Genomic DNA, 27,505 nt, shown 5'->3' on the forward strand with positions numbered 1-27,505 from the left:
CTTTTAAATTAAGACCAATGCACATTGTGCTCTTTGTCACGTAGATGAACCAGCAAGGTACAATTTGTAATATTTTTATTTGAATTCATAGTGTAGGTAAAAATCATCTCCAAAATTTAAATCTTATTCTTTCAATAAGATATTGAAGCATTTTAATTAAATTAATAATCTGAAGTATTATATACAAGAACTATGAAATTTCTCTTTGTAGAAATTGTATGTTTGAGAGTTTTTAGAGAGTTTTTTTGTCATATATGTTGCAAATTATTAAAGAGTCAACTATATAAAAGAAATAGTTCCTTTAGAGTATTTACCAAAACACCCCTAATAAAAATGTCAATATTTTTCAGACAGGTTTATATGAGAGTGTAATGTGAATTTTTTTGTTTGAAAGTGTTTATTATCATATTATTTGAAAGCATGGAAAAGAGGTGGCTTGGAATTCTAGAATCTTTCTTTATAGGGGAGATGATGCAACTCTTAAATGTCATAATATGAAAAATTTGAATTTCTAATTTATAGAAAAGTGTATGTGAGAGGCTTATGTGAAGGTTCCTTGTTTGAGAGTATTTATTATTATACTATTGGCACACATGGGGGTGTTCTTTACATGGGGGAACTCTCCTCCATTGTCTATCATGACAAGGTAATGATATCTTATTATAAATTTGTTATAAAAGGATTTTAAGAAAATAAAATTTTGATAGAATTTTTATTTCTGGAGCTCCAAAAACAGTTCTAAAATTTTCCTGAAAAAAATCCTTCCTTGAACATACTTAATGACTAAATTAATACTGAGATTTAAATTAAAGTGCTCAGGAATAGATGTGTGGGTTTAATTATATTACTTATACAGGAATCTGATAGATGGGTATGGTATGATAGATATGATAATACTAGCTATGCTAACTCTACCTGTATGAATATAACTATTTATATTATTTGTAAAGGATACAGATAGATAGGTATGGTATGATAGATATGATAATACTAGCTATGCTAACTCTACCTGTCTTAATATAACTATTTATATTATTTGTAAAGGATACAGATAGATGGGTATGGTATGATAGATATGATAATACTAGCTATGCTAACTCTACCTGTCTTAATATAACTATTTATATTATTTGTAAAGGATACAGATAGATGGGTATGGTATGATAGATATGATAATACTAGCTATGCTTACTCTACCTGTCTTAATATAACTATTTATATTATTTGTAAAGGATACAGATAGATGGATATGGTATGATAGATATGATAATACTAGCTATGCTTACTCTACATCACTCAAAGATTCATTGCTACTAGGAGTCAACAACTTTGAATTCAAGTAAGAGCATAATAAGATTATTAAAAGCTGTGATAAAAGTAAAAGAACAATTTTATTTTTAGTTGGTTAAAAATATCAAACTAATCCTATTAAAATTCAAATCACCAAATCTGTTGTACAACAGTATTCTGAAAATCTTAAAATAAGTCAGATAGTGTTATATTTAAAGTATTTTTGCTGCAAGTGTGGTAGGAATTGCAGAACTATTCAGTGTACTTAACTATCTTTACTTGAATTACTAAATATGGAGAAAATTAATACAATACCACAAAACAATGGTAAAAAGTTCTATTAATTTTAGATATGTAAACAATGACAATTGCTACAAGGACACATAATCATAATTCTTGAAATTTTTTTTTCAAAATTCAGTTCCTTTCAATTTCTAATTAAAGTTTGAGCTTTATCATTGTCATTTTTGTTTATTGTTAAACTTAAAGAAATTTTACTTTTTTATCTAAATCACATGTATTGCATAAAACTGTACAACATTCGAATTGCTAAATGAATGAATTCAAAGGCATTCTTATGATTAATAAAATAATTTGTTTTTAAATGTTCCCTAGAATCAGTTTATTAGTAATATAGAATTTGGTAAAAATGAACAAAAAAAATCCCTATTCTTAACATTCTTGTGATTATGAGAAAAAAACTTAACAGGAGGGAGAGCCCACTGTGAGAAGAATTAAGTTTACCACATGTGTTAACAATCAATTCACTTGCAATGATGGACAATGCATTGACATTGAACAAAGGTAAATTATCTTAGTAGGTATTTCATCTACTTTTCCAATATCAAAGAGTCAATGGTATAGAAATTATTGGAATAAGGTTCCAATAAGATATGCATGTAAAAAGAACACTATAGACTTTTCATTGATACTGAAAAATCATATATAGCATCGTATTACAGACACCTTTCCACGAATATTACAATAGAAATAAAACCAGTTTTGTAAACCAGGCCTCAGCATCTCAAGGCTGACAAAAATAGTTTTAATCTTATTATTTTATTTTAATATCCGTGGAAAGCTGTGAATGCAGTTAATAACTATTGTTGTCAGGTGTGATCAGACCTCCCATTGTTTGGATGAATCAGATGAGGATGATTGTAAGATGATTTTTATGAAGGACAATTACAAGAAAACTGTTCCTCCATTTAGGTAATGGCTTTTCTAATATCCGGTGGATTAGAACCGGTTCTCATTGATACGAAAAAAAACATGTCTAGCATCATATAACATCCAGTTTTCTACGAATATCCCGTGCCTTTGGCATCTCGGGGCTAAAAAAACTGGTTTTAATCTTATAATTGTACATTTTATATCTGCGGAAAGCTGTTTATAATACGATGCGAGAAATAACTATTCTGCAAATTGGATGAAGTTCTTTATGCATCAAATGTATGACTAATAGTTTCCTCAAATCTTGGTCATTTATGCTATCTTGTACAACTTCAATTTGGTGATTAGAATTAGGTTAAGTGTAGCATTACATGCATTCTTCCTCAATAGTTTGTTTAGAAGGCTTAATTGTGCATTGCTGGGCAAGGTTTAAAGCTACATTTTCTACATTAAATTATTAGCCACCTGTCATATAAGTAGGTTGGTCATATGGAATGTTTGTATACTGATTTTACATTGCAAAATATTTGGAACAGTTATTTCATCATGCTATACTTTTTGTTTGGTTTGAAGTATAGTTGACATGTACACATTTAAACTTAAATTACTTTTATTAATTTATAATAATTTTTAAAATCTGCTCAGGTATGACCCAGCTCTGGACAAGAATATTCCTGTTGTAGTAAACATATCTATCTCTATCAAGGATATTCTAAAAATTCAAGAAATTGACCATATCTTCACTTTGAAGGTCACTTTTCAATTCAAAAGAATTCATTGATAACAGGGATAAGAGAAGAGAAACGTAGGAAAATATTATTTCAGGCCTATTTCAAGCCTATAAAAAAACCTGTTATGGGAAGGTGCATTAGTTCATTATCAACGCTAATGAAATAATAGCTGCGTGTGTGTGTGTAGATAAAGAATAGAATAAAATTCAGGTAGCTAGTCTAAAGTAAAATTAGAACTTATAAACCAATATATTAATGGCTTTTTTAAAATCACGTTTTGATGTTTTTTTGTCTCCCAAATTTTTTTTATCTTTTAGTCTAGTAATTTGAATTTTTCCGAAATCTATCATTGGGTTTGCCTCAGACAGATTTTGTTTGTATTTTTATTAAAGATTAAAAATTTTATTTGAAATTATCATTTTATCATTGCTTATTAAAATTCTAAATGAATAAATAAATTTAGTACAAGTAAATTAGCACTTGGGTAACTTTCTATAAATTCTTCTTGTTCCATGAATAATATTTTTGTACTTTTTAACATATAATAGTACTGAGGTGTTTCAATCAATTCCGTATAAAGTTTTAAAATTTAAAATAAAACATTTCATTTATAAACTACCAAATGAATAATTCGTAGCTACCTACTTTCCAAAAAATAATCACTCTATTTTCGTTTTTTTATGTATGGTATTTTTTAATGTAAAACTCTGGGCAGATTTGATAATTAAGTTGATGGGATCGGACACCTTTTCTTATTAATTCCTATTTTTATTTAGAAGCAGACGAGATAAATTTTTTTTCATTGTCGCATTTTTTATATTCTCATCCGCCAATTGGTTATTGGTTGATACAAAACAGGCTGATCCTTATTGGTTTAGAGCAATAGCTACTTGGGAGCGTCCGCCAGTGACGACATTTAATTAGGAATTGGTAAAAGTTTCAATATCCCTTTAGAATCTAGGCCGGGACCTATTTAATGGCCAGGTTTCCTATCCCTTATCCCTGATTGATATGAATTGTATTACTGAAGATCATTGCATAATGTTTGAAAATAACATTTAGACAAGGTGGTCTAAAAATTTATAATCTGTTCCAATTGTTTGTAAAATATTTTGTAAAAGACAGAAATACATACAAATATCCTATCTTATATGAACATTTAACACAGAGAGTGAAAAGACATCGTAACTTTTCAAAAAAAATGCATTTTTAGCTACTTGAAAATTTAATTTATTTAATATTTAGTACACAATGGTAATGGAATGGTATGACTATAGGTTAACCTATTATGATTTAAAAACTACAAGGTAAAAATTATATTAGTCTCATTTGCATTAAAAATACTTATCAATAGGTTAAACTATATTGGTTTTATGTGCTTTAGAAATAGGGTTAAATTAATTTTTATTCAGATCATATAACAATTCTCCCTTTCTAATAGAAAGCAACAGTGGCTTTATAACTTTTTCAAATTTTATACAATATGTGTTTTATTATTAACTAACTTTGTTAAGGTCTGCCAACTCTCTGTCCAGCTCAGAAATATCACAAATATGGATTCCATTTGTTGTGTTTGAAAATACTGAAAACAGTGAAGCAACAGTGTAAGTTTATATGTAGTATCAATACACTCTGTAACATGAATAGATTTATTATTATTTGGATTTTACACCAGATTTACATGTACTCTAAAAAATCTATTCTTGTAGCTGGCTAAAATAATAATCCCCCACCCAAAAAGAGGTGCCTGTTTTGGACCAATGCATTGCCTATGCAACTACTAATAATGTAATGCATCTAACATATTTTAGAAGATACAGTTAATGTCCCTAGTTGTGACAAGATTCAAACCTCCTGTTGCATGCTATAGTTGGGATTTTTCTCACTTTCCTCATGCATGCCTTTTGTTGAGAATTCCTGAATGAAAATCCTCTTTAATGATTTTAGTAAATGCTAATGCCAAATATTGTTTTAGATCCTAAATGACATCTGATATTGTTTATTTACAGTGGAAGTATGAATACAGAAGTGACTGTTTCAAGAGAAGGAGAATATGAATTGAGCCCAGAAAATATTATGGAAGAAATAAACATTTTTAAAGGTAACTATAATGTTTTTATATTTTTCAATAATTTCTTCTAATTGGGGTAATTCCATAAAGTGCATTTTAAGCAAAATATAAGTGACTAGTTGCTACTCCTCTAGTATTTAGGGGTTCTGTATTCAAAGTGAAAGAGAGGGGTTAGAAAAGTAGCTCAAATCCTCCCAAGACTTGTATCTGAAAATAAGATTGCAAAAAATCACCTAAGGACCTATGTGTACTAGTGTAGCCTAACTAAAATAAAGAACCTAATCATTTCAGACGTTATTAAAATCTTAAGCTTTAGACTAAAAAAAACGTTTGCTAATTAATAAAATAGGATGTATAGTCTTATGTTGAAGCTGTACAAAACAAGAAAAGTTAATTTTTATTAAAAATCTACAAGCCTAGAAAAAATTTTGTTCATGGAAAGAAAACAAAGTTGTGGGTTTCATCGTATTTGCATAGTAACTTTTCTCCTATTTCTAGCCCATGCGGGGGCTCTTACCCTTCAGGGCCAATTTCCTAACCTAGCCGGACAACCATTAACATTTACCTAACCTACCCTAAAATAACCTATCAAAATCTACTGTAATACTCTTTTTTCTTTCCATGATTATAAAATTGGTGTACAGGAGAAGATAATAGAGTAACATTCCAAGAGGTGTACACCAAAACATTCAAATGTGTTTATCAGCTCCAGCTCTATCCATTTGATACCCAGGTCAGTCTGTTAGTAGGTTATGTCTAGCAGGGATCTAAATGGATAAAACAATGGCGCATAATTTGATTTACGTCCCAAATGATGATGCACATAATGCCCAATTTCAATCAGTCGTTCAAAAGTTAGGACACTGAACTTTATGAACCAACCAATAAAAAGTTAAGATATTAGCGATTAAATTAATCAACAACCCTCCAGGAATCAGAAGGGATAAAACAATAGTCGAAAAATTCTCTTCTGTAGATTAAAATCAGTCGTTGAAGCGTTTGAAGTCCCCAAAGTTTTTAAGCCAACAAATAAGAAAGTGTTATTATAAAACTTTGGGGACTAGTGCAATAAACAGCCCATTTTCTCCTCTCTCTCTGGATGACTAGCCTGTCATATGCAAATTTAGACTGAACCCTTTGTATAAAAAGAATGATAATTGGAAAATATTGAATAAAACATACATATAATTTCTTTCCTTTATTTTTGCTTTTCATTTTAAAAAAGTATTTATGATTTAAAAATCGTATAAATTTTAAAATTAAAAAAAAAATTAAATAGTTCTTTGTTTTGTTCTATATATTCCTACCCATGGTAGATGATATTTTTTGTTGCTTGCTAGGCATGTACTGTTGTTATGATTGTAAGAGAATTAGAAAGTTCTGCAATGACAATTCAACCAAATCAGGTCCATGCTAATTATTAAATAATATAGTTTTTAAATGTGAAAGTAGAACTTAATAATAAATTACGAGTATTTAAATATGAAGTTTGCATTACTGATTGTTTCATGTAAATATATGTTTGTACACTCCTCAGAGACTTGAAATTATTAAAGGAATATACATTACTTTTTATTTCATTTCTGGGTTATCTGACCAAAAAAGTTATAAATTTATTATCTGGCCAAAATTTTAGATTTTTATGGAGGGTGAAACAGTTTTAACTCAATATGTTATTCCTAATTGGTCTCTAACTTATGTTAATGACAGTAAGTTTATACAACTTTTACAATACTATTGCTATCATATTATTTCTTCGCTTATTTGTAATTATTATGCTTTTAATAGGATTTGAAATTGTAATTTTATATCAGATTGCAAATACTTTTTGCCATCAATAGCTTAAACCTTACCGGGGAACAATAAAAAGCTTTTCCTAAAATCATAAAAGCCATCTGTATTTTCAGTTCAATTTATATTTAATGAATTTATATCATTAAATATTTTTGTTCTTATATAAAAGTAATAAGATGTCTATTTGTGTGTCTTTACCAGGGATCTTGTCATCCGCTGAACCTTTACAGTGTAGCTACCATCAAAGGTTCTGGGAAGGTTCATAAAATTATTTTTGAGGATACCAACATCCTTTCAAGACAAATTTAGACAAAATTAACCTCAACCCCCCCAAAAAAATTTTTTAAAAAAATTCTTTTTAAAACTAGATTGGGGATGGTCGACTTCCTTTCCCACCTCAAGTACCCCTAGAGGCAAAGCTGCTAGTGTGAAAATTTGTAGGTAATCCTGACCAGGGCTTGAACATGGTGATAATTCTAAAGAGAAGATTAATCGATGAGCTGATGACCACCTACCTGCCTACCATTCTAATTCTTACCATAGTTTATGCTACCAACTTCTTTAAACCTTTTTTCTTTGAGGTTATTAACAGTAATGAAGCCATAGACGTCCAAGGGGGGGGTAATGGGGCGATTACCCCCCCCCCATTTAAAATTTACCCCTACCCTGGGGGTGCTGTAGGCACCCCCAACCATTTAGTAGGGGGTATTTACCCCCCAAAACAATTTTGGGGGGGTAAATACCCCCCCCAAAATAAAAAATCTCTAATAAAAAAAATTTTGCGCGCTTCGCGCGCATTTTTATTACTATATATTTAATAAAATTTAAATTACCCCCCCCCCCAAAATTTTACCCCGGGGGTAAATTTTGGGGGGGGGTAAACTAAATTTACCCCTGCCAACAGATTTCAGGGGGGGTAATTACCCCCCCAAGCAAATTTTACCCACGGGGTAAAAATTTTGGGGGGGTAAAATAAATTTGCGCCGCGCTTCGTGCGCAATTTTACCCCCCCCAAAAACGAATTACCCCCCCCTTCAAAATTTTTTACCCCCCCCAAAATAAAAAGCTTAGACGCCCCTGAATGAAGCTATTCTATTACTGGGGATGTGTTTATGTCAATCTGTCTGCTTTTACAAGTAATGTTTTGACCATAACCTTTTTTTGGTGAAGAATATTTAGTATTAATTGAAGTAAGACAACAAACTCTTTGTTTTTATGAACTTTGTTTTAAAGTCATTTCTTTGTATAGTAATGACTTCATTGTGTCTATATACACCTACCAAAAATTATATACACAATAAGTGCAGTCAATTTTCACTAAAACCAATAAAATTTTTGAATTATAAGTGCAGTTGTAACCTTTTATAAATGTAGGTAAAAAAGGGTCTTAATTTCTTCTCATAAAAATGATACTAAATACAAAAAAAATAATATTGCAAAAAATAGTATTGAATATTGTTTATGGATGAACCAGGAATAAAGACTAAGTAATTCGGGTATAGTCCTTTCCACGACATCCCTCCATAAGGAGCGATTCTTCGTATTTTTAAAATGGCTTTTTAAAGGTTATTTTAGGTTAGGTTAGGTTATATTGTGTTAGGTAATTGCCCCACAGGGTTAGGTAATTGGCCCCGCAGGGTTAGAGCCCCCCGCAGGGGCTAGAAATAGGAGAAAAGCTACTGTGAAAAATGCGAAGAATCGCTCCTTATGGAGAGATGTCGTGGAAAGGACTATACCCAGTAATTCTAAAAAAAATTTAATTTAGTGATTTTGTAGTATGAATTAGCTTTCCTCAAATATTGTAATCTTACAAAAATATATTTTAATCCTTTTTTCTTCATACATTTATTCCTGTTATTTTATATTTTATTTTATTGTTTACCAAAGAAGCAGACAAAAAAGAAAATACTTTCTTTTTTAGGTTGAATTATTCTTTCTTATTTGGGGTAGAAAAGATGAAAAGGAAAGTGCGATTCCTATCAATTTGATATGATAAAATGATTTTTTTAATTATAAATTATTATTTAGCTATCTTTTATTAAGAAACTACAATATCATTCAAAGGAAAAAAAAATATTGACTGCACTTAATACACAAAGTAGCTGATATATTACTAATTTTTAGTAACCCTATTATAGTGAAGTGTAAATCAGATTTTAATCAAACAACTTCTGCTAATTTTGACAAAAGTTTTATTGCCCAGCAATTTGCTGTATTTATTTCACTTAAAAGGAGGTAATTTTGTTTGCGTACTTTCCGTAAAATATAACAATTTAGTCAAATACGCTTATAAAGTCAATCTTTTCCTAATTATGACCAAATGTGTATATATGGTCATGATTAAGAACATTTTGACTTAATAAGCGCATTTGACTAAACAGTTACACACAACTTTAGGGAAAATATATAAAAAAATTACCTTCTTTGTAAGATTCATTTTAAAAAATTTGATTTAACATTTTTGTTGTTCTAGGCTCTAGTGACAGTAAATCTAACATCTTTGCTTGTTCTTACTACATTGTTCATAAGCGTGTCAGGTACTTCATAATTCTCATATTTAATTTTTATTTTAACAGCCCTTTTTTAAATCTTGAAACTGAGTCCACAAAACTTTATTGTTTAAAAGTAGCTTCCCTTACTTTTGAGTCTTACTGGACAAACGAACAGACATACAACTTACATTTAGACAAGATTAGGTGCTTTTCCTAGAAGTGCCTATCAAGCACTGAAAAAACATCTACTATTTATGAGAAAAAAAATGAAAATCAGAAAGGGTATATTTTTCCGTGCATAACTCCTGATGTCGGGGGTAGGAGGCAAAGACAGCAGGCCCCAACCCTTTAGAACTATCAAGGACCTGAAATAACATAACCTCACCCAGAAACAAACGGAAAACTACTTCTCCTTACTCATATTAAATTTATTTTTTAAAAATTGGGAGGGATGTCTTTGTGCTCACCTAGGCACTTTGAGGGAAACAACCAGAGATTAAAAACATAACTTTTTAGGATCCCTGCCACCAACCTCATATCTGAAGATGATTGATGTTTGGCTACTATTCTGTCAGATCGTTCCTTTCTTTGAGGTTTGGAATTTTTATTTTATTAAAAATTTCTTGATATAAGCAAAGCATTTGATTGAACTCTTACAGATATTTTATTACTATTAAAAAGTGAAAGTGTGAGAATCCAAAAAATAAGGTTGTGATAATTATTTTTTGGTTTCTAAACTTATGCATGATTAAAAATATATATCAAGTAAAAATTTGTTAACGTTTTTCATATTTTGAAAAATCCTTCAGAAAAAGGTCTTCTTAGTTTCCTTTAGAATACCTTTATTGTATTAAGTTAAGACAGAGCGTGAAGTTATACTGAAATATTAATAGCATAAGTTTTTTATCGCATCGTGTTAGAGCTCTCCGTGGATATTAAAAGTTATTAAGTTTTCAAGGGCAGAAGTCCGGGTCTAACAAAACTGGTATCAGTATTATGAATTTTATTTTTATTTTTGTAGAAAATTGTCTGTAATACGGTGCTATACATGATTTTTCCGTATGGCTGAACACCGGTTCTAATACTGCGGATATCAATCGGTTTTGAAAAATCCTTTTGTTTTTAGGTTCTCCTTCACACCTTTATTGATAGTAAAAGAGTAGTGGATGATCGTCAAATCAACCATCATGGACAACCAATAAAAGTAATAATTCATACATATTTTTATTGATACACAAGGTAAAAAGGGCATTTATATTGAATGTTTAACAAGGACGTTTAAGCTTTTATTTTGAGGAAGCTGGAATGAGGGGTTTTAAAGGTTTGAGGGGGGTAATCTAATGTATATATTAAAATTTTTAGGGTTTCAAAGTATGACGGGGGTATCTTGAATCTTGAAAACACCCTTTTACCACCCCTCGTCCCCTTTCGACGTGCATGATTTCTAATAAAACAAGTAAAGAAAACTAGATAAATTTGAATTGATATTTGTAGGTGGAACCAGCTAAGAATGGAAATAGGATTTTTGACTCTTCTGATTTTATGGTAATTACTAATTATATAATCCTTAAATATCTGTCTGTACCAACAGATCTCGCTAACTGCAGAAAGTGTTGGTTTTTATATCTATTTCCAGAGAGGGAATCACTAACAACCCAAGCAAAATTTTAGTTCCATCCAAGGGCGTCCAAGCTATTTTTATAATTCAAAATTCAAAATTTTTTGGGTGCCTGCCTACGGCATCCCTAAATTCATTAAGGGGGGTGGGTAATTACCCCTTTACCCGCTAACAAAACTGGTTTCAATATATACCTAATCTTTTTGATATATGTAGAAAGCTGTCTGTAATACGATGCGATAAATAACTATTATCTAACTAATTTTGTAAATTCCACTACAATAATATATATTTAGGATAAGGTTGAGAGGAATGTCATAAATAAGAATTTAATAGCAAGGTAATTTATATACAGGGGGTAATTTCTTATGTGTATTTTCTGTAAAGATGTGTGTTGGTGTTCAGTCACATGTTAAGTCAAATTGTTCTTATTTGTGGTCATTTCATGAATATACTTTGGTTAAATTAAGAACAGTGACTTAACAAGCGCATTTGACTTCACGCTAACACATAACTTTACGGAAAACACGCGACAAAATGACTCCCTTTGTTCTTGGAAGGAAAAAAATTGCATACAACTTGAAATTTGGAGGGTTAAGAAAATAGTTAAAGTAGGTTTAAATCATTATAATAAAGTAAAATGATCTTTGTATCTGTCTGTACTGGAGGATCTCGCTAAACCGATATGTTTCTCCTTTATAGGGTGGCTTCTCATAGGCCCTGGAAAGGTTTATAACAATTTAGAGGGAGGGTAACTCACAAAAGAAACCCCCCTCCAATTTTTTATAACCTTTTCTTTTTAAAACTAGAATTAAAAGAGGGAGGGAATTTTTTTTTCAGGGATGAGAAATTGGAGGTAGATTCACGCCGCCAGCTTTATGAAAATTTCGACAATGGAGACTTCCTAATCAAAATTGGAGAGACAACAGGTAATTCCAGGGAGGGAAAGGACATTGGCCTGTTTATTACACTAGTCCCCAAAGTTTTATAATAACGTATTCTTATTCGTTGGCTTCACAACTTTTGGGACATTTAATGCATTTTGACTATTTTGTTCATTAAATTAGGTGACCAAACATTTCAACTTTCTACTAATTAATAGTAATTTTTTTACAGACGGGATAATTTAGTGTATCGTCATTGGGGATTTAAATTAATTTATCGGCTATTGTCTTATCCCTTTAGATCACTGAGGTAATTCCTTGTTGACATTACACAGATATGCAATAAGAGTGATTTATGTCGACTATTTGGCTAAAATGATTCCTCATCCCCTCCAATTGGATGAGCGAACTAAACTATCAATTAACAGGGGAAATAGCAACCAATATTGATAATTTTTCCCCTGTCATAATATCCACGTATTATTGTAAATCCATTTTTGAGCTACTTATCTTTTTTTTTTATATTTTAGCCCGCGTGATCATACCCTGTGTAGTGCTGCTATTTTCTGTGGTATACTGGTCCTATGGTCTCTATAATTACAACTATCAACCATCCATCTATGAAAGCATGTAAAAAAAAGTTTTGAAATTAATAAATTCAATAAAAAATTTAACTGTAAATGTTCAATTTCCTATCAATACTTTTTATTTCCAAAACATTGCATAGAAGTAACAAGTTATCTAACAAGGGATCTAAAGGGATAAGACAATGGGTAATAAATTTATGTACCTTCCCAATGAAGCTACACAAAATAAACCTTCTGTAGAGAACAATTAGATTTTGAAACGTCTGGCACTCAACTTAACCCTTTACAGTCGGGCCCCTTGCCGCACCTTAATCAGTCGGGGGGGGGGGGGGCGTTCAACGCCCCCCCTTATTATCTCAGTTCCTATTAGAGCTAGAGGGCTAATTTTTTTGTGCAAGTCCCCTGTTTGATAATGAATTTCCGACCTTTTATAAGTCTAAGTCAATTTTCGCTTCCTTCACCCTTTTATTTAACAACCTTTGTTTTTAGGTCCTTTTTTACTTAAAAATTTCAAACGGCTGTAATTTTCTTATTTTTGAAGCTAGAAGAAAAATTTTTTTCCAGAAAATGTTTATCTTTATGTAAATTTTACATTAGAAATATCAAATATAAATTTCAGCGGCCACAGCTGTACTTGGCAGCTGCCAGCCGCCGCAGTCGGCGGTCGGCGGGAAAACGGCGGCGGATCTTCATGAAATTTTAATACGTTATGTAGACATGTAAGAAAAGCTTAAGTTTAAAATTTGAAGTCTCTACGTCAAAAATTGCGGCCACAGGAGCCTTTTAAAGATTTCTGGAGACCTGGAAAATCAGGACCTGCAGGATCATACCTGGAACCTGAAAGTGACTTGAACACCTGTATTTTATATAAGGATGTACTACTAGAAGATTTTTTAGTATTTTGGTATGATAAAATGCTTTGTTTTAGTCAAAAAAATATTTTTGCTCTTTACCTGGATGACCCTGCCAGGTTTGCTGGCATCCTGTGCCCGCCAGGATGGAGATATTCAAAAAATTCCAACTCTCAGTTATGTGTCATACCCATACTTAGAAAGTCAAGCAGTTTGGGCTCTTCATCTTTCACACACAGAAAATGAGATAGAAAAAACCGGAGGGGGGGGCGTTCAACACCCCCCCCCCCGACCGTTAAGGGTTAATGTATAAGTTACTAACCAATCAAAATTTAATTAAAAATCCCAAAATTGTTAAGGAAACGAATAAGAAAATATTATAATAAAACTTTGGGACCTACTAGTTTCATAACTGCCCAATGTCCCCCCCTCCCCCTACTCCCTGATAACTGCCTGTAGCGAAAGATCTTGAATATTAAAGAGTAGCTTTGCTTGAAAAAAAAAAATAAACAAATATTATAGGTACTTTATATAAAATATATATTTACATTCTTAAATTTATAATTGTTTTAAATTTACACATCTAAACTATTCCACAATAAATTTATCAATTTTCATTTAATTATCATAGTAAATAATTTAAAAAGTATTTCAAAAACAAACAGTAAAACGTGACAGACAAATATTTAGTAATTTTCGTCCATTTTACTCCTTTTTCTACTATAAAATTTGCCTGCCTGTTTTAGAATTCATTTTTTTAACTTCAAAATTTAAAATTTATTTGTTTCCTAAAAATAATCATCACAAATTATCTCAAGAAACTTGTATCACTTAAGTAAGGACAGGTTAAGTTAGATCCAAAGGAATGATTTTTTTTCCAAAAAAAGGTCTTTAGCATGGGATATTTGGGGTGTGGGTTTGAAGGGGGTGGGGTATCTTAAGCGAGATCTTTATAAATAAGGTATGAAGAAATATTTTAAAACCCCCATTTATTTTTATTTTAACGTTACCCCCACAAAATCATCCATTTTAACCTAACCTAACCTAAGCAACATCACAAAAGAAAATACATAACTATCAGAAATTTTAAACAAATAAGCATAACTTTACTTTATGCTATTATTACACTATAATTGTTGAGTTTATTTATATATATATATATTTAATATATGTTTAATAATAATTTGATATATTTTGATTTTAAGGCATATCCTAGCAGCTAGAAGCTTAATATTATACTATGAAGGAATCTCATTTTTAAGAAAGAATTTTAGATCATACCAGGAATCTTTAGGGATAAGACAATGGATGGTAAATTACTGTACATCCCAAGAAAAAAAATAACAAACTCAGTAGAAAAAAGGGAAAGTTGCACGAAATGCATTTAGACTTAAATTTAGTGAACTAAATATTTTTTACTGCTCAAGGGTTTAAACTAGATCTTTAGGGAAAATATTTGAAAGAATTTCAATTTTCTACCACGTAGTTTTAAAAATATCAAGACTCGAAAATCATATTCTTATGATATATGCACTTCAAGCAACTATCCCTTTTTTGTTTGTACTGCTCGTTTGTATCAACCAATCATGATTTAATAAAAAAAATTTTAGCTAAATAACTAGAGAGCGTGTTTTAAAATAAGTATAATTTCATTCCATTGTCTTCTCCCTCCCTGGATTTTTACTAAACTCTAAATTAATATAAAAACTTTTAAAGTAGGTAGTGCAGCAACTCTATAGACAATTGTGTTCTGTAAACGGTAATAATTGAAATTAATATTAAATAACACATACACACACACACACACACACACAAGTAAAATAATATGCTTGGAAAGCTAGACAAATTATTGTTATTGCTGCGCTACTTATGGACATATTTGTCCTTTTTTTAATATCTTTTGCTTGCAATATAATGTTTAACGATCACCAGGACCTTGTCTTATAATATATTATTTTTTTAAAACTCATCTTTATGGGATACTGCCATGTAAAGTATCTTGTAATTTCAAAAAAAAAAAATTTAAAGTACCTTAATACTTTTCGTAAAATGTTAGGTACTTTTAAGTAGATTAAATAAGTTTCATGTTTTTAAAATCTATTTATATTTCTCCATCTAAGGTTAATTAGAAAAAAATTAATAATTTTCTATAAAAATTACGCAATACTACACATGAAACGACCCCTTTTTTTGTTATTAAAAAACTGACAATCTATAATAATAATAATAACCATACATAATGATATATAAATATAATTCTATGTACATTGATTTACAAAAAAAATTGAAATACAATGTAAAATAAACTCATATAAGGCACCTTCCAAGTTAAGGAGTGAGAGAACCTCAGTGACTAATAGAATAAACCCCCTGTAGGGGGGGGGGGGGATGGGGGTCAATATAAACCCTCCTTACCCGTCGTCGAAAGTATACCCCCCTATTGCAAGTAGAACCGTTTTGCTTATTAACTAAGATTAGGTTAATTTGGAATGTTTACACTAAGGGTTAGAACCCCAGAGGGCTAAAACTGGAATGAGTATGAAACTTTAATAAAGAATTTGGAAGAGGGAGGGGGGTTTATTTTAAAAGTTAGGGGGGTTACTGCTCAACTCTTTACCTGGAAAAATCCCCTCATATAATATACAACTATAGCATTTATATATTATATACACCATTCAAAGATAGATCCAAGTTTTTTTGAAAAGTAATCTTAGGCCCCATAAAATAGGACAAAATCTTTCAAAAATTAACTAATTTCTTTCTTTGAAAACAATTAAAAAGGACAATCAACGGCAATTTTATATCATCCAAGCATTTTATCAATATAATCACAATATCAAAAATACTTTTTAATTGCCTTTATTAAAATTCGGATCGTCTTGTATTAATTTTGAAAGACAAATTGACTTGTTCAAATTCTTTTAATTATAAATGATAATACCCAAAAAAAAACCCAGTAAAATAGTTATTTAAATTAAGGGTCTTAAAATGTAAAAATAGACCCTAAAATGTTTAGTTATTCAGAAATAACTATTGCTATTTAAAAACTATTTCACTGATAGTTGAAAAAAACAACATAATAACTACTTTATAATTATACTATATATTAACAAAAATTTAGGATATATGTAAATTTTTCATGTTTTAAATTTTAACCTTCCATTTTATACACTTTTTTGATGTCAGAGCTTTTTATAGTCTTTATAAAAATATATTGATCATTTCAGCAGAATTTATCATTATTTTGACTTTTTGTTAAGTGATTTCAGTTCTTATAATTAATCACAAATTTAAGTTCTTCATTTCGTCCCTTTATAAATATATTTTGATGTAGAGTTCTTTTTTTGAAAGACAAAATTGTCATTTTGCATCTTTTTTTGTGACAAATTAATCCTCCGCCAAACTTTGTTGTTGAATCTCTGCCTTTGGAAGCTTTTTATAATTGTCCATTTTCTTTATGGGTTACATTTCTACTTTCTGGGAGAAAACTTTGGATTGGATGGTCCTTTGGTGAAGGACCTAAGTTCGAATCCCTTGCCCTGTGCGTGGTCAGATGCTGTGTCCAGGTCACTCTTGCGGAATATGATCATGCGGATATCTGTGTGCAGGTAGATTTTACCAGTCTTGGAACTTGCCATCCTAAACAAAATATTAACATTACACAAGGATGACAAAACAGACAGACGGACGGACAGCGAAGTTTAAAAGTCTTACCAAAAATTTAAAGGTATAAAATACATTTTAAATTTGTTGGAAAATTACATGAATACAGATTTGATAATACAGAGTTTGGCTAACAAAAATAAGCTTTAACGTGGTAGGAATCACCATTTAAAATCTAATATAATTAGGACAATTGTATCAAATATAAAATTGGTATAAAAATATAAATGGACGGACGGACAATCATTCTAAACATAACTATAGAGTTGCTGAGCTAAAAAATAGTATTCTTATATTTGCAATTCTTTCTTTATGAGGAAAACAAAGGGCTGTAGATTGTTCCTAGCTTAAAACCTGCATACCTGAGGTGGATAAGGTAGCGCAGCCACTTCCTCGACTCAGTGTCTGACTCGCTCGCGTCCGCCGGCATGTACAGCGTCCGCTGTCGCAGAAAGGTCTGCGAATTTGGCGGCATGTCCGTCAGGTCGTACATGACTACAAACATCTTGACGACAGTGCCCAGCGGGTTGAACAGAGTGAGTTGGATGGTTCCCTTGTCGGGGACTCGGTACCCTTTTTTACCAAGGTTTACATGTCCCTGAAAAAAAACATAATCATCCTTTAAGAAATATTTAATTAGAGGAGATTAAATGATTTAGACACCTCCAATTATGATAAACATCTATGTCCCATGATATCTGTAGATTTAAATTATTAGAATCTGTTTTGAAAATGTTATAACTTTTCCAGGACATATGAAAAGCTTTACAATAAAGGCACAAACGCATTTTTTATACAAGAACAAAAAAAAGCAACCTTACCAAGTATGGCGAAGCAATGTTTGAATTCTCACAGAGCGTGTAGAAAAACACTGTCACGGGCAACGTCAGATGGCGGGGGTGGAAACTGCCGGAGGCGCCGATTTCGGCGGTAAATCCCTCGACTGTGGACACCGGCTCGAGCCGCCCGTTCAACACAGACTCCTCAAAGTTGCCGAGCAGGTTGTTGTTAACGGTGGCTGGCGCCGAAGTGGACAGCAATCGGCGGGGATCCCGTTTTTTCTTCTTGGCGTTGGCGTACAAGGCGGTTAACGAGTCATTTATAGACTAAACAAATAAATATGAAAATATTTTGTTTATGAAATAGGGTATATATTTTATAAGGCTTTTGTCAATAAATCACAGAGTTTGACAATTAAAAAACAAGCATTTAACCCACTAGTTGAAAAAAGTAATTATAAAAGTTTTACCTCAGTATATTGTGACTCAAACAGGGCTCTTTTGATATCCTTTGGTGTGGAAATACCAGAATCAAAATCAAACTTTATCCCCCTTCTCATGGGGGCTGGTGATGAAGTCAGCGGCAGCCCGTTGCGGCTGTGAAAGACCATTGACGTAGCAGAGTCAAAGGATTTGCGGAACGCGGCCTTCTTATTGGCGGATGGGATGTTTGCATCATCTTCTATAGAATTACGTCGCTTCTCTGGTTTAGTCCGCATATTCAGTAAGACATCTTCATCATTTTCATCATAGCTCTCGCTTTGATCACCAATGCCGCCATTAGAGTTTTCACCCTCGAAACTAATGCCAGACTCGTACAACGACATCCGACTTGCACCACCGCTCTCCTCATGATCGTATGACAGGTCATGGTCATGATACTCGAATGACATGTCCAGTGGCTCGAGTATGTGCGCCCCAGTCACGGGGACGGGTTCACCGAAATGGAAGTGCGGCAGAACGGGAGCGTGCGCCTCGGAGTAGCTACGGGTGCGCAGCGGACTGGACAAGAAGGATTTCGCGCTCTTTTCTTCATCTAAAATTGTAAAAAATATATATAGGAAAATTAAGTTATTTCTGTCTGTCTGTGAATTCAGTAATATCTCAGAAACCTCAAGGCATGAAGGTCAATACTTTTATGAGAAGACTTATATTGGTCCTAGGCAGGTTTTAGGCTTTTTTATTTGGATTTTAGTCTTACCCAAATGGAAAATAGAAATAGGCAATACCTAATCCAGTAGGTAATACATCCATAGATTTATTTTTTAAATCTTTTTTTGTATAAAATCTTACCTTTAGCTTGTTTACTAATAAGACATTTCTTTTCCATTTGATTACACAGCTCCAATAGGTTGATATTACTAGCTGTTTGTCCTGTGGGTGTCAGATCCAAGGCCTCTTGACACTCAGTGGATGCTCCATTGCAGGAATTGAAATTGTAATCTAAAATAAAAATAAATTGTACCTACTGTTGATTTAATAGCCAGTAAAATCATAATTCGAATCTAAATGAGTCAGAAGTGGCCAAAAAGGATTAATCCTAAGAATGCCTATTAAGAAATAAGAATATTCCATTGTAAAAAAAAGTCTTACTATAAATGTAAATTTTAATACCTGTGTGAAATTCTGAACTTCTGGAAGGATGAAAACTGTAAAAATCCGCATTCTTATCATGAAAATAGCCCCTATCCACTTCATCTAATTGGGTAAACTCAGTCTTGGTGGTTTGGTGCGACATGTCCATTTCATTTCGCGCACTTTTGCTGTTTCCATTTCCCGCGTTTTCTCGTAACTGGTGTTTAGTTTGGTGCGGCAGCGTGTACGACGACAGTTGCCCATTTTCATCAATATGTTCGTTGCTGTCATAATGGTCGTAATACGTGTCAGTCTGTTTAGCCTCTCTTTTGTGATTATAGTAATTATAAGGGTCATCTTTTTGGGTTATAATGTTGACTGGTGACGTTTCTAAAACAGAAAAATATTTTTAAAAGTTGTTAGAAATGGAAGCTTGATGAATTCTAGGCTGATTAGCCACACTTTTATAAGCATTGACAAATTAATATCTAATAATTTACAATGTTTTTTTCAAAAGCAAAAACAAGGACTAGGTTCAATGTTCATTAGTATCGCAGCAATAACCAATTAAGATAATACCAAACCATTAAATTTTGAATTAATGTACATTTAGGTTCTAACGTGTGTTTAACAGGACTACAGGACCTAATTATAAGGTAGCTACGCTACTAAACAAAAACTAAAATATACCTTTCTTGTGAAAAACTGGACTTAATGATGTTAAATTCTGCTGTTCCTGACCAGCATCTGACTCTGGCTGTGGTTGTGTTGTACCATCCACAACAGGTTTGGAAGGTTGTCTGAAAGTTGTCTGTATGGTATGTTTAGCTGAATGTATCCAGGCCTGAAGGTCACGCGACTTGGTGCTGTGCTTCAGGATTGCGCCCAGCAGGATGCTGCCCCGGTCATCTTGTTGTTGTGGTGGTTGTTGTTGTTGTTGAACTTCATCAGAATGCTGTTGGAGGTCAGTAGCTGGTTGTTTAACGCTGGAGACCGGCGAAGAAAAGGTGTTGACCTCTGTATAGTCTAAACTTGTACTTCTACTACTGCTATTGCTACTACTTGAGCTTGTATCTGATAAAACATTGTGACAATAAAATTTTAGCTTAGAATTAAATAAAGATAATTTTAAGTATGTCCATATGTAGCGCAGCAATAATAAAAAAAATTTTATATAAAAAAAAACACAATAAAGTGTAAGGAGAAAACAAAAGAGTAAAAATATTGATTTTTCGGTCCCATATATATAGAGACTTCCAGCTATAAAAAAAAAATATACGCTTCATAAATCTTATTCTTAAAGGAATCTTTTGATTTGAAAATGTAATGTCACATTGCCTGTAGTCAGCGGGTTATAGTCAGCTTGTGTTGGCGGTTTCATTCGAGAGGTAGATTTTATTTTAATGGCGCTACAAGTATCATCATCTTTGGAAGGCATAGTATTATCACTAATATCATCTTCTCCTCCTACTGCTGCTTTGTCTGGCGTGCAGTGGTCTTCATATTGGCCATGATGTTGTTGGGATGGTTGTGTGATGGAGGGGTGTGGAATGCCCAGTTCTGCTCGGTATACTTGGCTTACTTGTGGGGACACCTGCCATAAACATATTTAAATTAGGGGACACCTGCCATTAATATATTTAAATTAGGGACACCTGCCGTCAAAACATAGGGAGGAAAGAAACATTGGAATATAATAATATTGCTTATAAACTTGGGGGATTAATATCAATGCTTAATTGGGTTGTACATTATACAAATAAGCTGTGTCCAAACTTTTCCACCATTAATTTTTATTTCATTGTCCAATTCCTTATTATCCATGCTTAAAGAAGAGAAATGGTAGTTTGAGCCATTCTTTGGTTATGATTTATGTACTTTTGATTTAATTAAAGCGTTTGATAGTTGTTAAACATTGTGTTTTTGAGTGTTGGTTCCAAATTGTAAAATGATAAAAAATAACTGTCATACTAAATTCAAGAATATTTACAAAATACCTAGATAGTTATTTAGTGTTTTAGTTATGTTCCAAAAAATCACCCTCCACTCTCCAATAAAAAAATTTACCAAATAAAATATTACCTTAATGCCTTGTGGATCTAAAAGCTTATCAATGGAGGACCTTCTGGAGATCTTATTGTGCAGAATAATATTTTCTAATTGTTGTTGATCATCCTTCAGAGATGGTCGACGGCCTCCAGAAACAGGAGAGGATTTTCCTGAATTTTTTATAAATAAAAACTTATCTAGGTATAGATAAATTTTTTTATTATAAGGTAGACAGATTTGAATTTAACCTACTATCTACTTCATGCCGTTATAAACTTAATACCTATAACAAAAGTTATAACTTATAACTAAAAGAAATTTGACTGTATAATATTGTAATGGATAGACTGATAGGATTGTAATTGTGCTTTTGAGGTAAGCTTTGGATACTATCAATTTTAGGGTAGTTATAGTTAGGGGTCATATGCTAAAAAACTTTTTTCTGAAATAGTCAAAAGACAAAGGAAAATCTTGGAAGGAAAATAATTCATTCATCAATTATTACTTTATTGGTGCTATATTTGTTATGGTTTTTCTAAGGACTGTTTCTAAAGTTGTTACGTTTAAATTTTTATTGATAGAAAAACTGAACTGATTTAAAATATGGATCATGGAAAGAAAACGAAGTAGCGAGTTTTATCGTATTTTAACTGTAACTTTTCTCCAATTTCTAACCCCCTACGGGGTGCTCTATCCCTGCCGGACAATCATTAAAATTTACCTAACCTAAACTATCAATAGCTACTGAGGAACCCGCTACTTTGTATTCTTTCTATGACCCAAAAATACTTATTATTCTTACCTCCTGCAACCGGTGACATCCTGGACCTAAGATGTGCCAGTACCTCGTCCATCTCTCCAGGACTCAGCTCCCCATCATCCAGCACATGATGTCCGCCACCGCAATCACGCAACGAATGCTGTTGGCTTAAGATTGCTTTACTACTACTACTACTATTTCCCTTTTTGGTGTTTCTAATCTCAGCGCTGTCGGTGGAACTGTCCCGGCCGTACGGGGTCGAGGACCGGCCGGTTCGTGCCGTCCATCCTTTGGCTTTTGCGCCCAGTTCGCATTGCTTGTAGTTGTCACCGGTTGGCGAGCCACTGATCAAGCTGCTATTGTTGCTGCTGCTTGCCTCGCTGCTGTTGCTGCTCTCACGGCTGTGCTGATATTGGCTTCCGCTCAAGGCCAGTGAGGAAACCAGTTGATGATGAGTTGTCGGCTGGGGCTGTTGTAGGTTTACAAACCCCTGCGGGGCTGCCCGTCTTGAGGAGCTGACTAAATCCTCAAAATCTTCATTATCGCAGATATGCTTGCCCGAGCGGGTGCAGTAGTTGGGCAGCTGGTCGGACACAACATGTTGTTGCTGTTCAGCGGTCATCAAATGTGACCGTTGCTGATCATTCATTGACTGGTCATTGGGTCGGCGATAATCATTTGTACTAACCCCGACAGCTGCTGCTGATTGACTAAGATCAGTTGGTATAATAATACCTGGCAGTTGGGATGCTGTTTGCTGCTGTAAATTGCTACTATAATATGGCAGTCCCAGCACAGGGCTTGGTCGTATTGGCTGCTGCAGCGCAGCCGCAGGATTATTGGCAGTCAGTCCGGGTGCGGCAGCTCGGTATGTCGGCAGCGACAGCCTGGGCATGCCAGGATAAATCATGCGTGGATGCATGCCTCTGTATAGGCCCATATCCCGGCGGCGGATTAAGTCGTGGCGGTTCAGTCGGAACATTTCTGGGTCCTCTGGGTGGTGGCTGGCAGTCATGTAGCGGCTGTTCATCATGGCCTGTTCATAAGTCGGCAGTGCTGTAGTTGATTGATGGCCGCCTAACCACGCCTCAACATTACGCCGACCGCTGCCGCCGGACAACAAATGTTCTGGGGCTTCAAGACTCGGTGAGCCGCAGCGCGACGGTGATTGGTAGCGGCGAGGCGTCATTTTGTTGATGTTCTGTGGCGGATCGAGGAGGCTGTCGCCTAAAATGCTGTCCATGCTGTCGGATTTTACAAGACGGCCGCCAGGACAGTCGCCGGATGTTGTTGGTTGGCCGCCAGGGCCACCAATATTACCTGGATTCATAGATACTATAGATAAATGTTAAGACTGTAAATTATGCTGTGACTTTCAAAATTTATGCAATAATGGTTGTAGGCAAAATAAATTTATGCTTTTTTAAATTCTGGCTTTGGCATCTATCAAAAATTAAAAGAGGAATAAAAAGTTGTAAATAAATTGAAGCATCGTTTTACCCCCATTTAATGGATTTACTTGTTTGTATTTTAAATCTTTTATTAAACTATATTAAATATGCCTTGAAGAGCTGCATCCGTACAGCCATTACCAGCCAGCCCAGTATTCCCAACACCACAATTAATCACGCCTCCCCCCATTTTCGCCTTGTTGTACACAATGGTGCGCCGCAGGTCAATGGCGGATGCCGGGTCCCGCCAGTTCAAGGCTCCAGGTATGACGGGCGCGTTGCTGGTGAAAGCAAAGTTGCTGGACGTTGGAAGTGGTGCTTGTTGTGTGCTTTTGTTGCCGCCGGAGGTTTCTGATGTTTCTATGCTTTGATCCTAAAATTATATTGTTTATTAGTTTATTCAATTTCTACATCATTCAAATCCTAATATAAAAGAAATGGGATGTTTGCCTGTCTGTATTTTTGTTTGTAACAAACGAACTCACGAACCGCCTAACAAAAATGACTCACAATTAACATAAAGCTTCTTATGGAAAAAATTTCAACTTGTTTTTATAAGCTTTCATACTTGTGCTTATTGAGAATAAACAAAATTTCCCCTTCTTTATAGTAAAAATATTGGTGGAAAAGTTTACACCCTGAAGTACAATATAGTTTCTTTAAAAAGTGATATAAAATAGCCAAGAACCTAACAAAGAACTAAAGATCTTACTCTTGACAGACATCCATCTATTTTAGTACATAGAATTAAATTTTATTAAAACATTAAAAATACCTTTTCATTGAGATATTTTTCCATTGTGTAACTATTATTATTGTTGTTATGTGAGCAGACCACAGTGGGAATTTCCTCAGTCCTGGGCAGGGCTCGAACTGAGACACTCACTGTTGACCCGTGGCTCACGTGCACTGATGGAAAGAGGTGCTCCTCGGGGGCTCTAAATAAATGTATGTGTAAGGATGAGATACTATATTTCTATAATTTTTATGATAGTTTAAAGTTTGATTTATAATGAGTACCAACTCTAAAATCATCATCTGAAAGTCGTAGTGTCTGTCCATTTAAAACATTATTTTTTTGGCTTTTTCTTTTTTACATTTTTGAAATTTATTTGCTAGGAGGATTAGGCATAAAGATATTAGCCATGCATTTCTACAAAGGGATAGTTGCATGAAGTGCATTTCACATAAAAATATTTCAAGCAAAAGTTTAAAAATACCATCAAACATTTTTAATTTTGTATTAAAATAAATAACAAACAATAAGACATCACTAAATAAGACGTAATGCTGTGAAAATAAGCTAGCTATATAAATTGAATATATCACAAAGATACGTTTTTCAATTTTTGATATTTCAAAAACTACGTGGTAGAAAATAGAAATCTTTTCAAATATATAGGAAAAAATATGCAGTTCAAAAAATTTAAGTTCAAAAGCATTTCTTGCAACTATCCCTTTAAATGTAAGTTTTTTTTCTCATTTTTGGTAAATCTTCTAAATAATGTTGAATACTAAATGAGTTGTAACTCTACAGCTCGTTTGTTTTACCGTCTGATTTGTTGAGCTTCGCCTTCAGTTTTATAGATAAGCTACGCTGCTAAAGATTAAATCATACCTGGAAAATTTGCTGGCAAACTCTTCTCCGGCCATGGTGACTCGGATCAGGACGTTCTTTGGTCGTCTCCCTCCAGATTTGTTGTACCAGGCGGACAGCTGGGAAAAATGGAGGTAGGATCTGACGGCCTGGTGAAGACCCAGGTAGTCCATCAGGCCAGTTCCTCCAGGTGTACCTAGACAGGCAGTATGTTACGATTTAGACATCCAATGATATGTAGTAACAGCTGGATAATCTCCAGCCTTTTGGAGTATCTTTTTTTTGAATGTTCAAATATTTAAGGACAGACATGAGACAACCTTAATAAACCATATCCTTATTAGAGGCCTCTAGGGGCGTATCCAATAGTTACAGATATTCAGATAAAGAAATAAGCAGTTTAATAATTACAAATGAAGACCATTGTCCATCCAATAATTGTACCTGGAGAATTGGTTATTGAAAGTCTCCATTGCTCCAGCAGGATGGATCCAGGTTCAGGGACTGTGGTCACCTCCAGGCTACCAGCTTTATCCTCTCCAACCCGACAGTCAGAGCAAAGTAATACCTGGAGAGAATAATAGACAATAAACTAAAATTGCGAGGATCTTAAGTCTTACGGGTTCGAATCTCTGTTCAAAACTGCGTCATAACTAAAGATGTTAATCATTTCGGCCTCTGCTGTGGGAACTTTATAGCTGTAGTAGGGGTAAAGATTTCGCCATAAAAAGGTACAACTCAATACATGTAATTAAGGACTTTCAGACAAAGGTCGTGCAATCTAAGAGTGCTTTGTTTGCCAATGAAGGGAAAAATAAAAAGAGTAACTTGAGAAATGCTTACCTCAATTGACATGGAGACATTGTTCTGCCAGAGTAGGAGCATATGCCTTCGGAAATTCTCATGCTTGGTACACTGAAATATTTTAAATTATTAATAAGGAACAATTAAGTTCAATAGGAGCGCAGCACTAACAAGATAAAACTATTTTTGTATTATAGTCAAATAAACAGTATATATGCCAATTCTAGCAAGTTTATTAAAAAAAGTTACATTCAAGGTAATGACGTACATACAGTGCAGATATAGTCTATTAATAGAGTAGCAGAACTTCTATAAATGTTTTTATGTGTTTGGATTAGGAATTTAAAGAATCTTAAGTAGCAAATAATACTATGAACATTTATAAAGAAGAGACAAAGAAATAGAGAGAAATAGAGAGGGAGAGAGAAAGAAGCAGAAAAAGTAAAAACGAGATAGAAATACGCATTAAAAATGATTTTTTAATTTACTAAAAAGCATATTTGTTATATTTTTGACAGCTTCTTTTAAAATAACTTATTGGGCCCTCCTTTTTATGGGATTAAGCATTTTTAACAAGGAAAATTATGTTATAAGCAGCGCAGCAATATTAGTTGCATTTGTGTATAAGCATTCTTTAAAATTATCCAAAGACTTTAAAACTATATTGTAAGAAACTAAAATAAGAATATGAAAAACAAATGATTAACTAATAATCATAATCAATAATCCACTATAATTATGTTATCATCTAAGAAATTTTAATTCTAATTGTCCTAACAAATTATAGTTTCCTTAAATATCAAAGTTCATTGAATAAGGATTCTTTGTTTATAAATTCTCAAATGTAGTTATTAGTTATTTTGTTTTCTGAAACGAAGAGCTTATTAACATAGAGGGCGTGTCTGTCGGTCCGTGAATGATAACTAAAAACGTTTAGGAATACATGAATTGTCCTATTGATTTCGTAACTTGCATAAGGCCTATAAAAATGAGATATAATATAAACCTGCTTTTTTGTTGTTCATGTAAAAAAGATGAAAAGGTTAAAAAGTTTAATTATATGAGATGATTTTGTCATAACTACAATTGTAAAATACATGTCAAACATTCTTTATTCCAGGGATCTAAAGAGATAAGACAATGGCCGAGAAATTGATGTACATCCCCAATGATGATACACAAAATGATACCACTTCTGTAGACGTAGTTGTTGAAACGTTACGTTTGAACACTCAGCTTAATAAATTAACCAATCAAAAATCACTAAAAGTCCCCAAAGTAGTTGAGCCAATGAATAACGAATAATAAAACTTTGGGGACTAGAGTAATAAACAGC

At 33.1% G+C, this 27,505-nt stretch overlaps 2 protein-coding genes and 2 long non-coding RNA genes across 5 annotated transcripts in view; 2 read left to right on the forward strand and 2 right to left on the reverse strand.

The window, feature by feature from the left end:
* Window positions 1-8: 8 nt before the first annotated feature.
* On the forward strand, window positions 9-1,677 carry LOC145330814 (uncharacterized). The gene is made up of 4 exons (XR_013883563.1): window positions 9-57; window positions 523-646; window positions 1,233-1,339; window positions 1,641-1,677. It is a non-coding gene; the product is annotated as an uncharacterized LOC145330814 (long non-coding RNA).
* A 170-nt stretch (window positions 1,678-1,847) lies between these two features.
* LOC145330815 (glutamate-gated chloride channel subunit beta-like) lies at window positions 1,848-12,734 on the forward strand. Its single transcript, XM_080175478.1, has 18 exons — window positions 1,848-1,859; window positions 2,000-2,094; window positions 2,404-2,502; window positions 3,109-3,214; window positions 4,440-4,501; window positions 4,709-4,798; window positions 5,204-5,295; window positions 5,910-5,998; window positions 6,606-6,671; window positions 6,902-6,974; window positions 7,501-7,640; window positions 9,533-9,596; window positions 10,068-10,144; window positions 10,678-10,755; window positions 11,046-11,096; window positions 11,466-11,509; window positions 12,010-12,098; window positions 12,584-12,734. The coding sequence occupies exons 1-18, from the start codon at window positions 1,848-1,850 to the stop codon at window positions 12,685-12,687; spliced, it is 1,431 nt and encodes a 476-aa protein (XP_080031604.1). The 3' UTR covers window positions 12,688-12,734.
* Window positions 12,735-14,014: 1,280 nt separating this feature from the next.
* On the reverse strand, window positions 14,015-14,779 carry LOC145330626 (uncharacterized). 2 transcript variants are annotated; one of them, XR_013883523.1, is made up of 2 exons: window positions 14,536-14,779; window positions 14,015-14,321 (listed from the first exon to the last, which is right to left on the reverse strand). It is a non-coding gene; the product is annotated as an uncharacterized LOC145330626 (long non-coding RNA). The 2 variants fall into 2 exon arrangements; XR_013883522.1 differs by having other exon boundaries at window positions 14,531-14,729.
* Window positions 14,780-15,693: 914 nt separating this feature from the next.
* The window catches only part of atos (atos homolog atossa), a 43,958-nt gene continuing 32,146 nt past the window's right edge, over window positions 15,694-27,505 (reverse strand). Inside the window, exons 5-20 of the mRNA XM_080175294.1 lie at window positions 26,209-26,280; window positions 25,810-25,933; window positions 25,387-25,561; window positions 24,544-24,706; window positions 23,880-24,141; window positions 22,360-23,637; window positions 21,591-21,727; window positions 20,847-21,102; window positions 20,199-20,582; window positions 19,548-19,898; window positions 19,227-19,376; window positions 18,404-18,969; window positions 17,976-18,260; window positions 17,517-17,752; window positions 16,109-17,130; window positions 15,694-15,811 (exon numbers count right to left, since the gene is read on the reverse strand). Of these exons, the coding sequence (XP_080031420.1) occupies window positions 16,962-17,130; window positions 17,517-17,752; window positions 17,976-18,260; window positions 18,404-18,969; window positions 19,227-19,376; window positions 19,548-19,898; window positions 20,199-20,582; window positions 20,847-21,102; window positions 21,591-21,727; window positions 22,360-23,637; window positions 23,880-24,141; window positions 24,544-24,706; window positions 25,387-25,561; window positions 25,810-25,933; window positions 26,209-26,280 (4,608 nt within the window). The 3' untranslated portion in view covers window positions 15,694-15,811; window positions 16,109-16,961. The remainder of the gene's footprint in view (window positions 15,812-16,108; window positions 17,131-17,516; window positions 17,753-17,975; window positions 18,261-18,403; window positions 18,970-19,226; window positions 19,377-19,547; window positions 19,899-20,198; window positions 20,583-20,846; window positions 21,103-21,590; window positions 21,728-22,359; window positions 23,638-23,879; window positions 24,142-24,543; window positions 24,707-25,386; window positions 25,562-25,809; window positions 25,934-26,208; window positions 26,281-27,505) is intronic.

This window comes from Acartia tonsa, chromosome 10 (genome assembly GCF_053477335.1).
Source record: "Acartia tonsa isolate MP-2025a chromosome 10, ASM5347733v1, whole genome shotgun sequence".
Taxonomy (NCBI): Eukaryota; Metazoa; Arthropoda; class Copepoda; order Calanoida; family Acartiidae; genus Acartia; species Acartia tonsa.